This window comes from Ischnura elegans, chromosome 1 (assembly GCF_921293095.1).
Source record: "Ischnura elegans chromosome 1, ioIscEleg1.1, whole genome shotgun sequence".
Taxonomy (NCBI): Eukaryota; Metazoa; Arthropoda; class Insecta; order Odonata; family Coenagrionidae; genus Ischnura; species Ischnura elegans.
In genome coordinates, this window is record NC_060246.1 from 156,770,590 (window position 1) to 156,785,995 (window position 15,406).

Here is a 15,406-nt window from a genome sequence, read left to right on the forward strand (position 1 = left end):
CATTTTAGCCGTAGTGGCGAAGTTCGTAGAATTGATCGCATATACTAATCCGATCATTGTGCTGGTGAAATTTCTAGTGTGGAGTGTATTGCTTCTTTCTCTGACCACCATGCCTTACTGGTCCGTCTGCGCACTGAAGTGCGACGAAATAGGCGACTGGCGATTAGATAATTCACTTTTGTCAAGTCACTATTACTGCGAGAGAGTCAGGAGTTTAATACGCGCTGTATTGGATGACGACGCAGAAAAAGACCCCATTCATCTATGGGAAACCATTAAAGAGGAAATTCGTGAACATGGTATGGTTTATAAACGCTTACTGCTACTTCTTTGCAAACATCCATTCTTGACGGACAGAGCGAGAGAGAAGCCAGGGCCATGGTTGCCAAAGTTGGCTGGTAGGCAATACTCCCAAACGTTGCATCTGCTGCCGTTCACTCGTCTAAACGGCCTGACAAGGTTCGATCAAAACCCCTTCTTTCGTTAATTGTTGACGGAAGGGTCATTAAAGATCCTTGCACTCTCATGTGAAAAAGCATTTTTCGGAAATTTACGCTCCTCGGAATAATTATTTCAACATTACTGATTTAGGAGATATCCTTTCCACTCTAAATCAGTTGGACTTGGAAGATAGGGAGAATTTAGATCGTACGATTACTGCCACTGAAATTTTCGACGCAATGAAAAACATTAATGCAAATAAAACAGAACAATGGATGGGATTACGGCGGAATTTTACCTACACTTCTGGAATGACCTCGGAAGACTTTTTCGACGAATGTTAATGGCCAGTCTTGAGCGTGGATACTTACCACGCACGACGTCCACGGTCGTATCTCTTACGCCAAAGGGTAATGAAAACATTGACTCCTGAAAACTGGAGACCTCTCTCTATTGCCAATACGGACTACAAAATTGTAGAAAATATACTTGCCACTCGCCTATCTAGAGTGATCAGCAGTGTGGTGTCTCCAAAGCAGTGCTAATGTGTTCCTGACAGGACAATTTTTGACTCGATATCCGTCATACGTAACAAGGTTCACTTTCATAATAAGAGAAACCTCCCGCTCAGTAGTCTCGCTCGACTAGAGCAAAGCATTCGACTCTGTCGATCACCATTTTCTCTTCAGTGTTTTAAAAAATATGGACTTTGGCGACATTTTCGGGTGTGGTGCGAACTTTGTACTCACATTCTGTGCGCCACGTGAGAGTGGCGAATGGACTGACTGCTCCTATTCCATCTCAGCGAGGAATACGGCAAGGCTGCCCACTTTCGGGACTACTTTACAGCATTGCTTTTGAGACAATGCTTCGTCGTTTAAAACACGTTATTTCTGGAGTAACTCTTCATAGTCACATTCAAATGGGCCTTAAATTTAAAATAAGTGTTTACGCAAATGACATTAACATTTTCATTAATTCTGAGGAGGATTTTCCCCGTGTACTTCCAGCATTTGAATCCTACTCGCGATGCACAGGAGCCAAACTCAATGTCAATAAAAGTAGCGGACTTTGGGCGGGTTCGTGGAGAACACGTACTGACTCTCCACTACCGCTTCGGTTGACTAATTCCGGTAATATGTATCTCGGAGTCCGTATTGGAAATGACTTTACTGAGGAATAGGAAAAATTACAATATATTCATGGATAAAGTGACTAACGCTCTTGATGCGTGGAAACCTCGTCTAACATCTATTTCTCTACGAGGAAGAGTCCTTACTGCGAATCAGTTTGTTGCCCCAAATATTTGGCATGTTTTACAAGTCCAAACACAGGCTCCACATGTCATCAAGCGATTTCAATCTCTCTTGGTCCATTTCATATGGAACGGTAGGAAACACTGGGTTGATGCACTCACCATCAAGGCTCCCTTGAAAGAAGGAGAGCTCGGACTAGTTGATGTGCAATGTAAAATATTGACATTTCATATCATCTTCGCGCAAAGGCTCCTTTCAACGCCCCATGCTTCCCACTGGCGGTCACTGGCAGCACTTTGGGTAATGCATATATATAACTCCGATGATGTTTTGACCCTTTTCACCAAGCCCCGGCAAATCATCGCATCTGAAGAACTTTACTACCTGAATTCTGCTGGTTTTTCCGGGTATTCTTCCGCGTTTATCCATTTTGAAGGACGATATTTCGCCAACGTTCCAGTTGGCTTCCTCAGGTCCACTGAAGTGTTGATGCAGAAATTTGTTCATCTTATATACACCCCGTTTGCCGCCTTTTTTCTCGAGGTGTGCCCTGATTGGTCAGGATCTTTGAAGACCCTTTTCCACGCGCTGGCGAGATTGTAGCCGTCTTCACGGTTGAAGTTCTTTGTCGTTTTGGCGATTTCAATTGCCTCCCTGATTATTCTCGGGTAGTAGCGGCCTTCTTTGTTCAGAAGAGAGGCGTTGTCAAAATCAATATTGTGTGTCGGTCCACTCCATTGGTGTTCCGCCACCGCTGACTGGGTGAAATGTCTATTTTTTACTGCCCTTCTGTGCTCTTGGACTCGGCATTTCAGTGCTCGTGATGTTTGGCCGATGTAGGACTCACCGCAGCTGCATTTAATTTGATATACTCCTCCACAGATGTCATTAGGGTGGTGGTCTTTCGTGTTGACGAGGATATTCGACATCTTGGTGACGCATTTGAATCTGGTCATGATGCTGTGTTTATGGAGGGCTCTCGCGATCTTTTCCGTGGTACCGGCGACGTAAGGTAGGATAGCGTGTGCCCTCGCCTTTTCTGTAGTAGGGGTATCTTCATTGGTCCTTTTTGGGGCCATCCGCGACTGCTTACGTTCCATTTTGTGGAAAATCTTCAAGATGTTTTCTCGCCGGAAGCCGTTCATCTGGAAAGTTTCCATTAAATGCCGTTTTTCTTTTTCGATGGAGGCAGCGTCTGAGAGGGAGCGTGCTCGGTGGAATAATGTTTTAATTACTCCGAATTTCTGTTGTGAGCCACACACAATATTGATTTTGACAACGCCTCTCTTCTGAACAAAGAAGGCCGCTACTACCCGAGAATAATCAGGGAGGCAATTGAAATCGCCAAAACGACAAAGAACTTCAACCGTGAAGACGGCTACAATCTCGCCAGCGCGTGGAAAAGGGTCTTCCAAGATCCTGACCAATCAGGGCACACCTCGAGAAAAAAGGCGGCAAACGGGGTGTTTATAAGATGAAAAAATTTCTGCATCAACACTTCAGTGGACCTGAGGAAGCCAACTGGAACGTTGGTGAAATATCGTCCTTCAGAATGGATAAACGCGGAAGAATACCCGGAAAACCCAGCAGAATTCATCATAATCTCCGCGGAAGCCTACTTGGAAACTTTACTACCTCTCTGTCTTTCAAGCATGGAAAAAGATGGGCGATCAATCTTCTACACTACCTGGTTTTCAACAGGACGCTGTGGGCCTTATTTCAACATTCGCCATGACAAGCACTAGAAGTGGAGAACCTCAACTTCCCTAGTCAAAGAGAAAAGTGTACCCTCAAATATTATACACCAAAAAACCCAAGATTTGGCCATTAACAGGAAAGCAGGGTGAGGACGTATAATAGCTCACCTTGCGAACTCCACCCACCCTAGGACATGATGCTGACATTGCCTGGAGGCTCGCTCATTGTGCTCTTGCGGATGGAATTTTCCTCCTTCGTACTCACTTTCCACTGACAGCTGACTGTCCATGGTGCCCACAAATAGATGCTAGTATTTGGCACCTTATTTTTCTCTGCCCGAAACTAATTCAATATGGGGGAGGGTAATCCCTGCGATTAAATTGTTGACAGGTATGCGTCAAATCTCAAAGGCGCATATTATCGGCGGATTATCGACAAGAGGTGACTTCAACAATCAGGGACTTTTTTCGCCAATTTCTTGTTAACACTTAGCAAGGCCCATCTATATAAAGAGCTCACTCTTTTTCATCGAGGAAAGAAAACTTCTGTGGAAACCTTCATTCCTTCCAGACCTCCTTGAATGGCGCATTGAGAAGGAAAGGGAGTTTCATTGCGGAATCAATTCAATGGAATCATTTCTTAAATGTTGGGCGTTTAAAGATTTTTAGTACTACGAGCTACAATGGAAGTAGGCTGCAACTGCCCTCTACTGATGTGAAGACTTTCCTTGACCACGGTTCAAGTCGGAGTCGTCTTTCTCTGAACCTCGCAGTAATATACGGGGGGAATAACGGGACCAAGGTTGCGGTAATCAGCCCCTCGGCGGTCCCCTCCAACCGCTGCTGCTTGTCTAGGTTAGAGGGCAACAAGTTCGACGGATGAAATGAAATGGAATGAAATGAATGATAAATACGATGATTAAATCAATGAAATGGTTTTTCAATAAATGAGGTGTTGAAGAGAGAATAAATATTCCCCTTACCGTGGTAATAATAATAACGCCCACACCACATTGCATTGGCATTACTTTAGGTCCCTGTCCCACTGTCACCGTAATCGATGCACGCTAGCACTCTTAGCCGGCAGCGGGAGCTTATGGCAGAGAAACGGTCTCCGACTGATGGCCCGCGGTACGTTGCCCGGCCACCGGCCTCAGAGGATGCGGGCTTTGCCCAGATGTAATTGGCCAACTATCGATTTGGTGTTCAGCGAAACAGATATATTATCCCTCCAAGACTGACTTTCAGTTCAGAAGCACGGTTGACCGCAAACACACGAGCAAGCGCACAGATCAGGCGTTCGACAACCTGTTGGGCCCTGGGGCCCACGTCACGCACAGTGTCCCACGCCACGACCGGCACGCTCGCGTCGGGATGCGAAAGGCGTGTGCGACTACGAAAACGTCCTTCCGCACCGCGAGTGGCCAAGTCCCCCGTCCCGGCGCCCATTTGGCAAGGTCACTATCCCTCACGATGCGCGAGTCAGCACACACATCTACCTCTTCACGGCGCCGTGAACATCTGCGTCGACTCGCAAGATCGCCGCATAGGACACGAGCGTGATGCGGAGCGTGTACCGGAGGCATGGCCTGTGGATGGCGCCGATCTTATACCACGGCGCCAACTCACTCTCATCTAGGCGCCGTAGGTACCCACTGGGAGATAGTGTTGAAGACTCCGTGCGGCACCCTTTCGACGCCGTGACCCACGGGTGAGCCGACGTACTTGTATGATTCACCGCATGCGAGTGCGCATGTCCTATCCCTGCACTCGGAAGATCGTCGGCCGCACTCCTCGTTCCTATCTCCACGTGTCGGACAGGAAATGCATGTGGAGCGACCCGCACTTCCTGGCGTTGAAGCGCAGGCCGCACCACGACGCCGCTACTCCCGCGACGAGCAGCAGGCCTCTCAGCATCTCCGCATCCTTGGCGACGCGGACCAAGTCATCTGCGTAGGCCGGCACGCAGAGTGACGTTGATTCCATCGCGAACGCGGAGATGGCCCGCCGAGCGAGGACAGCACGAATCACGGGCTCCAGAGCGAGCTTAAAAAGGAGCGGCGACAGCGGAACACCCTGCCGCACTCCGCACTTGACAGGAATCTCGCCCGTGGAGCCGCTCGCCGTGATGATGTTGGTGGTGCTGCCTCCGTAGATTTCGGCGATGGCCCCCACCATCCTTTCCGGCATACTCAACTCGCGCAGCATCCGCGCGATGTGCGCATGCGGCGCCGACCCAAAGGCATCTGTCAGATCCAGCCACGCCACTGCATTCTCTTTCCGCGCACTCCTGACGTAGTTGAGCGTTGCTAGGAGCACAAAGTTGTGCACCGTGCACCCCTCGATGGCAGGTAAATCCTTTTTACGCCGGAAATGACATGAGCCAGCCGCGGACCGCCCAAGGCGCGATGCGGTCCGCGAGCACGCCCGTGTATAGTTTAAGGATGGTGGGACTGAGAGCGATCGGCCTCCAATTGCCGATCTCAGCTTAGTCACCGCCCTTGTGGAGGAGATTGGTGTTGCTCTCCTTCCACTCCTTCGGCACCCGGCCTGCCCGGAAGCAGAAGTCATAGATTGCCATCAGGCCGAGTAAGGTGCGCCGTCTGGGCCGGGTGCGGTTTCGTGGGTGTGACGAAGGCGCCAGCTTACTTTTCCCGCGGTGTCTCATCAGCTGACCCGCATCCTCTTCTTCTCGACCGCTGCACTCAAACGGCGGCACGACTGAGGTCACGGCGAGCGTCTCGTCGTACCGCGCCCGCGCCCGCTCCCGTGAGAAGAAGGCTTTCTTCTGAGGCAGCGGAATGCGCTTGAAAGCCTGGCCTTTCTTCTCGCGGTAGAGCACCTGCAGCTCCGCAGCGGTGAGTGGCGGGTTCTTCCTCCGATGCCGATGACACGCTGCACCCCAGGAATGTGGAGAGGTTATGCCAATCTCCGCCCGCGCCGCATCGCGCATTGAGCCCACGACGCGAAAGATGCCGTCCGAGCCTACTCCCGCAACGCCATTCTCGATTAGTCAAGCCTGTTGCTGGAGAGTGGCAGACGGTCGACTTGCGCCGCGACGGCGTTCATGAGATCGTCCGGGAGTTGCGCAGCAGACTCTCCCGCGTTTGGGCGGACGCGGAACGCACCCGTGCGCGCCGGCCCAGCCGCCGGTGGCGCGGCCGGGTTTATAGACCGCACCACGAGGGGAAAGGGGCGTGAAACGGATGCATCCAGGGCACGGCAGTCTGGAGCGGGAGGTTTAGGTGTGGTACTTGGGTGTGGAGGGGAAGGAGCATTGGGGCCACCTGCGTCCACTCTGGCGCCTCCGTCCCTGGATGGACCGCGCCAGTCATATGTGGCCCCAGCGGATATACGCCCCTTGCGTGGGGATACCAGGCCACTCGGGGAATCGTGGGGGGCGCAGGGGGAGTCTGCGGGGGGAATGAGGGAGGTGAGGGTGGCACTTCCACGGAGGCACACTCATACTGCTACTGGCTACCGCACTTGGGGTGGTGGCTTGGCATTTTTCCTCCCCTTTTTGAGCGTCTTTTCGCTGGCACTTCGCTTTCACTCACCGTGCCTCGATGTAGGTACGGAGGGTCGTACCGCTCCCTCTCGCCACTGCGTCTCACTGTTTCCACATTTGACGCATTTCTCCGCAGCAACAGGCGCAATGAGCGTCGGCACCATCACGTTCACCGACCACACGAGGATTTCCACGCGGCGGGGATTGAGGGCGCGCAGGGAAGTGTCGACATGGCTGGGGTGGAGGTTGTGGGGGAGGGGTGGGTGGCGATGTTGTTAGTGGGCGGGCGTCCTACCTCGCTGCGTTGCGACGTCTCTCCGCATCGCGCCTCCGCCGATTCCGGTGCTGGTTGCGTTTGCGTCGTCTCCGCTCTTCCAAAGACACTCGGTAGTGCTCCCACGATGTTCCACGCCTCCGCTCTTAGGGCAGCGGTTCGTCCGAAATGACGCTGCAGTCGTCTCGGTGACGTGGGGTCGTGGAGGGGGAGTACGGCACAAGGGGCGGTGCACCCGGAAACTCGTGACCCATCACGTGATCCGGTGATCGCGTTTGCACAGCGTCCACACGTGGACCAGACACACTCTCATTGGTATTCACACTGGCCCAGCAGTGTAGTGACCTGCTGTTTGAGTGCGTTTTGCGAGTGCAATAACGTGTGAGCGAAAACTTTAACACTGAACTTTCTAAGTCAGTTGGAGGGAGTTGCTTTAAAACTGAGAAAGTGACTAAAAACGTGCAATAGCTAGTGACCAATAAGATCTGGGTGGCTCCCCCTCCTCGAGGGCTGGGGCCGGGCAACGTGCCGCGGGCAATTAGCCAGGGACACGTCCCTGCAATAAGCTCCCGCGGCCGGCAAAGAGAGCTAGCGCGCGTCGGACAGTGGGACAGAGACCTGAACTGGTGTGACTGTGTGTGTGTCCGTGAATGACTCTGGACTGCCACGGCAGAAAGAGTGCGTGAGGGTGTGTGTGTTTTATTCCTGGTGTCTAGGTTAGCAGACTCCCATCGTTGGAGATACATCAAACCGACGTCATTCGTCGTCCCAGGTCCCCCTGGGACCCATCATCCAAGGTCCCAATCCCAAGAAGATCATCGACCACCCCCCCAAGTGCTGTCACCATATCGCCCGAGATCCCTCCCAGGCCCAAGGATCATCGACCCCCCTCCCCCAAACTCCCGAACTGAAATGCACGCTCGACACTATCCCCACCCCATTCGTCGCCCCGTTCTCCCTATCTGGCCAGTTTCTCCCCCCAAATTAACAGAAAACTCCCGGGAGTAGCCTGGGCACCCTAGAAGTGGAAATCCCCATGCACTGACTGTTTATCACTGCTAAATTCTAGCAATTCCAAGAGCTAGTGGACGAGGCGCCAGACTTATCAAATGTGCACAAACTTTTATATCTTAAAACCCACCTACGTGGGCCTGCCGCTGAAGTAATACAAAATTTGCCTATCTCTGGGGCGAATTACCAAGGGGCGTGGAATGACTTAGAGAAGCGGTATGGTAGCGCGAGGGTTCTTTCAAATTTTCATATGAAGAGTTTGTTTGAACTCCCAAACATGCAAAAGGCGACTTCTTTTGAACTGAAGCGAGTCCTAGATCAATTTCGCCAAACTATTAGGGTATTTGAAAGCCTTCAAAAGCCAGTTCAAGCATGGGACGAATGGTTCGTATTCCTTTTAGTCAGTAAACTCGATTCTTCTACACGGTTCCAGTGGGAATTATCTCACTCAGAAATGAGTGCGGTGCCGTCCTTTGTGAGTTTGTCTGATTTCCTTGAAAACCGAATTCGTGCCTTGGACGCTTCAAGAGAAGTAGCTTCTTCCAATTCGGCTTCAAATTCAGAGTCAAAAAGGGATCGAAATAAATCAGTGAAATCACCGAGTCAGTCGAGTAAAATGTTGAATGCAGTGTCGTCAAAGTCTTCGAGAAGAAATAATGCTGCTTGTCCGCTCTGTTCAAGGGGTCATTTTTTGAGCTATTGCTTAGGTTTTAAGGCTCTTAAACCTGAGGAACGAAGAGAAGAAGTCATCAAGCTTTCTCTTTGCCTAAATTGCCTTTCTCGTAATCACGAAGCGAGTCGGTGTCGATCATTAGGTCGGTGTCTAGCGTGTGGCAGCAAGCACCATACGCTACTGCATGAAGCATTTCCGAGACTCGCGGATAATCCTCAATCGGCTGATGCCATACCATTAAAGTCGCCTACGATTTCCCCTTCGACTCCCCCCGGCACAGTGTTATGTCGCGCAAGCTCTTCAAGTCGAGTGGTTCTCTTAGCGACTTTTTATGCCCAGGTTGAATCACTTACGGGAAAATGTATCACAGTGAGAGGACTCATAGACACTGGGTCTGATACGTCTTTTGTTACGGAATGGTTGGCGCAAACTCTGGGACTTCGGGGATCTAAGGTCAGCGTTCCGATCATGGGCATACAAGGTCATGAAGTGGGTACTGCTTTGAGCATGGTAAACGTGACAGTTACATCCTCCTTCGACAGAAACTTTAAACTAGATCTTCAAGCCTTGGTGCTTAAAAGGTTAACCGCTCTTACGCCCTCCCACTATGCAAAATTGCACCCATGGTCTCATCTGGAGGGGTTGACCTTTGCGGATCCAACTCATGCCGTTCCTTCATCAGTTGACCTCATCTTGGGCGCCGATGTCTGCGGGGAAATACTTTTAAGTGCAGTTCGCGAAGGGCCTGTAGGAAGTCCTACTGCTCTTTTAACTCCTTTTGGATGGGTGTTAATAGGACCTGTTTCGCGTGCGAAGGATATGCAATTTCAAAATGACTGTGCTACCGCTATGCACGTGCAAGCATATGAAAGGGTGATGGATGAGATTCAGAAATTTTGGTCCCTTGAGGAAGTTTCCACGGTAACACTGCCGTCAGAAGAGGATTCTTATTGCGAAAATCATTTTAAAACGACTCACCGCAGGGACTCTGATGGGAGATATGTAGTACGTTTGCCATTCAGGCCAAACACTTCGCTGAAATTGTATCCTTCTCAGGAGTCAGCTATGAAATTATTTTTGAAAAACGAGAATCGACTCAGAAGTCAACCTGTTTTGAGGGAGAAGTATGCCGCATTTATGACGGAATACTTAAATCTAGGTCACATGGAACTTACTAGTGCGAGCGATCAATTATATTACTTGCCACACCATGCTGTTTCGAAAGAAAATGACGAAACGCGTAAAGTTCGAATTGTATTTAATGCATCTTTTAAGAGTGCCTCTGGTAATTCTTTAAATGATTTATTGTTGAGTGGACCTCGTCAGCAACCGGATTTGTGGTTGATTCTAACGCGTTGGCGTTTTTTTCGAGTGGCTTTTACTTCGGACATAGTGAAAATGTTCCGCCAAATTCGATTGCATGAGGACGACTCAGACTTTCAACGTGTTATTTGGCGTAAGGATCCTTCCGAAATAATCTCAGATTATAAGCTGACTACGGTTACTTACGGTACGGCTCCAGCCCCCTTCCTAGCTATCAGAGTACTCCGGCAATTGGTACTTGACGAGGGTCATTCATTTCCTTTGGGAGCTAAAGCAGTGGCACGGCATTCTTACGTGGATGACATTCTTTGTGGTGCAGTTAATGTAATTGATGCTATGGACGTTAAGAGACAGTTAATTGAATTACTAGCGAGGGGAGGATTTCCATTAAGTAAGTGGGCATCTAACGAACCCAGTCTTTGTTCGGATGATGAAAATCCGACGAAAGTATTTTCTGACTCAGAAGTGGTTGCTACCTTGGGAGTAAGATGGTCACCAGTTTTAGATACATTTAGTGCGAGGGTTGCTCATCCGACCGGCCGAGAGGCAGTAGTGACTAAGAGAACTGTGCTTTCGGAGATAGCCCGATTATTTGATCCATTAGGTTGGATGGCGCCTGTACTAATTGTGGCCAAAATTATATTGCAAGACTTGTGGCTGTCCAAGGTAGGATGGGATGAAGTTCTATCTTTGGAACTTACTGAACGTTGGCAGAGTTTTAGGTCTTCACTATCCAAGTTAGAGCAAATCAGTATCCCTAGATGGGTAGGTACTAAAGAGGCGAATGTGTCTTTCATTTCTCTCCATGGTTTCTGCGATGCCTCTGAGAGGGCATACGCAGCAGCAGTGTATTTGCGTGTTGCTGGGGAGGGGGAGGATGGCTATGTTAGCCTGTTGGCCGCTAAAACGAAAATCGCCCCGTTAAAGCTTGTTAGTGTGCCTCGCCTTGAATTGTGCGCAGCTGTACTTTTAACTCGCTTCCTGGTGAAAATAGTGGAGGGCCTTCAGTTTGTGTCTGTGCCAGTATTCTGCTGGACAGATTCAGCAGTTTCTTTGGCCTGGATCCGTGGCCACCCCTCAAGGTGGAAGACCTTCGTGGCTCATCGCGTCGCGGAGATCCAGACGTCGCTTCCGGGGGCCCAGTGGAGCTACGTCAACACCAAGCTCAACCCAACTGATGCTGCAACCCGTGGGATCAGCCCTGACGAACTGATGGACTCCTCTCTCTGGTGGAGTGGACCACCATGGCTTGCCGGCCGGGAAGAGGGGTGGAGCTGTGGGAAACCCGAATCATCAGGTGCTGAGGATTCGGAGATGCGGATGGCCGTAAACCACTCTGCAACTTCCCTTCATCACTCAGGTGATGTATTACAAAGATTTTCATCATACCTGCGCCTGCTAAACGTCATGCCTCTGTGCCTAAGATGGTTACACAATTTCAGGGATAAAAGCCACAAACGCTCGGGGTTTGTCTCCCCCGAGGAGCGTGCCCAAGCTCTGACTGCGGTAATCAGGAGCACGCAGTCCACAGCATTCCGAGACGAACTTGCAGCCTTGACGTCTGGGAAATCCCTGAAAAGGTCCTCACCCCTGCTACCTCTTCGACCGTTTTGCGATGCGGATGGACTACTTCGCGTGGGTGGTCGGCTAAGAAATGCAGTGCTGGACTATGACGAGAAACATCCCATCATCATTCCAAAGGATCACCATTTCACCGTGCTGCTGGTGCGCCACGCACACGCAGTCACTCTTCATGGCGGACTGCAAGCTACAGCAGCGTACCTAGCGCAACGGTACTGGATCATCCGCAGCCGCGTGGTGGTGAAGCGATAAATCCGGACCTGTGTGACCTGCGCCCGGTTTCGTGGAGAGACTCTGGTGCAACGCATGGGTGATCTTCCAGAAGAAAGGGTTAAACCCCAAAGACCATTCTTATCTACTGGACTGAACTATGCTGGTCCATTCCTCCTGAGGGCTACTAAGGGCCGGGGGCACAAAGCATATAAAGGATATATTTGCCTTTTTATCTGTATGGTAACGAAGGCCGTTCACCTTGAATGTGTATCTGATCTTACCACTAACACTTTTCTCCTTGCTTTTCGCAGATTTGTTTCGCGAAGAGGTGCTTGTTATTTTCTCTACAGCGACAACGCCTCAACCTTCCGAGGAGCTGCGCAAGAATTGAAGACAATGTTCCAGCAATCCTCATCCTTCTATAAAGAAGTCGGCTGTCAGCTGAGCAACACGGGGACGCAGTGAACCTTTATCCCACCGTACGCGCCGCACTTCGGAGGCTTATGGGAGGCAGCGATAAAATCTACTAAATTTCATTTACGTCGCGTAATTGGCGACCAAATCCTTACATTTGAGGAGATGACAACGCTACTCTGCCAAATTGAATCATGCCTTAATTCTCGGCCACTCTCGCCTTTGAGCAATTCGGTAGATGATTTAACGCCGTTAACTCCCGGGCATTTTCTGATTGGGGAACCTCTGGTTGCCTTGCCGGAACAACCAACATTCACCAACGGAAGAGACTTGACTAAGAAATATAAACTCTTAATTCAAATGAGGGATAACTTTTGGACTAGATGGTCAAGGGAATATCTCCATCAACTGCAAAATCTTCCCAAATGGCGACAAACTTCGCCTAACTTGACTGTTGGGGCATTAGTTGTCGTAAAGGATTCTTTGTTACCCCCAACTAAGTGGCAAATGGCGAGAGTAGCGGAAGTATGTCCTGGAAATGATGGTTTAGTTAGAGTCGCAAAACTAAAAACTTCAAAGGGTTTTATTCTGCGCCCTGTCAATAAGATATGTATATTGCCTAACTAAATATTTATTGTTAAATTACTTGTTTCGGTGGTAAGCCATATTCATTTTTGTATGTTTTCTTTCATTCTGTAAGTTGGCTACCCCGATCTTCTTGTCACGGCGGGCGGCTATAAATGTAATTATAATAAAGGTAATTGTTTCGACATTGCCGAGGCGGGCGGTATGTTTAGGCTTTTTGAATTCCCTCCAGGTGGCGATGGAGGGGGAGGGAGAGGTCGAGTGCGCATGCGCTGGGCCGACACCGGAGTATCGTCTCGCTCGGCATTCATTCACTCTTACGCCGAACCCTGCCTTGTGAAGTTGGCCTGCACTCTGTACCCACGATTAAAGAAGTTCAGCTGAATAACAGATTTCACTTTATTTCAACAACCCCGAAAAAGGCTAAGGATGACTTGAGTGATTGTGAGGAAATTTCCGTAAGTGAAGATTCCATGGAAAACTTTGAGAAAATTAAAGATCTTATAGGGCAAACACACACTGGTCTTAAGAGTCAACATAAGAAGGGGAAATTTACAAAAAACAACATGGAGGATCATACTAAACGCCTTCGCGAAATCGAAAATCTAGCTCTGAAGCTAACCATCGCAAACGCCAAGTTAGAGGGTAGGAGTGAAGAACGCAAGGAAATAGTGAAACTTAATCAGGAAAATAAAAGTATCAGCGAAACGAAAATAAAATCATTCTCAGAAATCGCACAAATTCCGGCTCCGATTCAACCTCAAAAACCTAAAGTTACAGGAATCACAACATCGTTGAAACCCGCACCGCAACTAATAATAATCAAACATGAAAATAAGGAGAAATCTAGTAAAGAAATCCAGGAGCTACTTAAAAAGACTGACACCAGCAGAAATTGGAGTAAGTGTCAAGAGGAGCCGGAACGTGGAAAAAGGGATCTTAGTGGAACTAGAGAAAGAAAGCCACATCCCTAAAATGATTAATTGTACGAAATTAAAACAAAAAGGATTTATCGTTGAAAAAATAGAAAAAAGGAAACCTCAAATTATGATTTATGATGTATCAAAGCATCTCGACGTCGACACTGTCACAGACAAAATTTACCGCCAAAACATTACAACTTAGCGAAAGTGAATTCAAGAGTAACTTTAAAAAGGTGCACCAATTAAAAACAAGCGAAACGGACAAGGAGCATTGGATTAATGAATGCAGCATCGAGATTCGTCACATTCTAATCGAAAAAGAAAAATTATTCCTCGAGTGGAGCAGTTGCAAAATTAAAGATTACATCTCTGTACTCCGCTGCTACAAGTGCCAGGCCTACGGGCATAAAACCTCAGCGTGTAGGAAAACCGAGGAAATTTATGCTCACTGCTCAGGGAAGCATAAACTAGAAGACTGTGGTAATAAGTCAGAAAAGCATAAGTGTTCCCATTGCTCGTCCGCGGACAAACCCTGTGCACATCGATCAGGGGATAGGGAATGCCCCTTCTTTATTAAGGCCAGAGAGCAGGAGTGCCAAAGACTTGGGTATGGCGGTACACCCACGTAAAATCAAAATAGGCCAGGTCAACGCCGGACAGAGTCATGCCGCAACTGCCAATCTAGAAAATTTGTGCTCCGAATTAAAAATCGATGTATTAATGATCCAAGAACCATACTCCGTCAACGGCAAAGTTCCTTTCTCCACAGGTGAAGTGCTAATAAACCCCAATGAGAAACACGTATGGGCAAGTACTATAATTACAAATCCCCTTGTGAACGCCACCGCAATAACGCAGCATACCAATAAGAATACAGTGACTGTGACAATAAAAACCCCAGGAAACCCAGAAATAACATTAATAAATAGCTACTTCCAGTTTTCCGATCCCATAGAAATCTATCTGACAGAAATGGAAAACCTTTTAACGACTTTTCCACACCGGAACATGATTTTATCCTGCGACGCAAACGCCAAATCAACGATGTGGCGTAATAAACAATCTGACGATCGCGGGGTTAAGCTGGAAGATTTTATTTTATTTTACGATTTGACGATTGAAAATGTTTTTAACTCACTGACGACGTATGAAAGCCCGAACGGTTTTACTACGAACATCGATTTGACCCTGTCTAAGGGTCTCACAGGTAGAATAAGGAATTGGAGAGTGGAAGCAGTGGAAACCCTAAGTGACCATCGTCTTATAACATTCGAAGTGTACCACGAAAAAGAAAATCAATCACCTTCTGCATGCAATAACACCTTCAATATGTCAAAAGCTAACTGGGAAAAGTTCAAAGAACAAATTGAAACTAGGAAAAGTGAACTTAAACGTAACCTGGAAGTGAATACATTGACTAAAATCCTGTCTAAAGCCTGCGCAAACTCAATCCCAAAAATAAAACCCAAAGAAAAAAAGAGTACCGTGGTGGAATAACAAATTAACT

General features: G+C 48.6%; 1 protein-coding gene across 1 annotated transcript; it reads left to right on the forward strand.

Moving 5' to 3' along the window:
- The first annotated feature begins 10,792 nt into the window (after positions 1-10,792).
- On the forward strand, positions 10,793-12,016 carry LOC124168950. Its single transcript, XM_046547405.1, has one exon. It carries the CDS (start codon positions 10,793-10,795, stop codon positions 12,014-12,016), a length of 1,224 nt encoding a protein of 407 aa, XP_046403361.1.
- Positions 12,017-15,406: the final 3,390 nt, after the last annotated feature.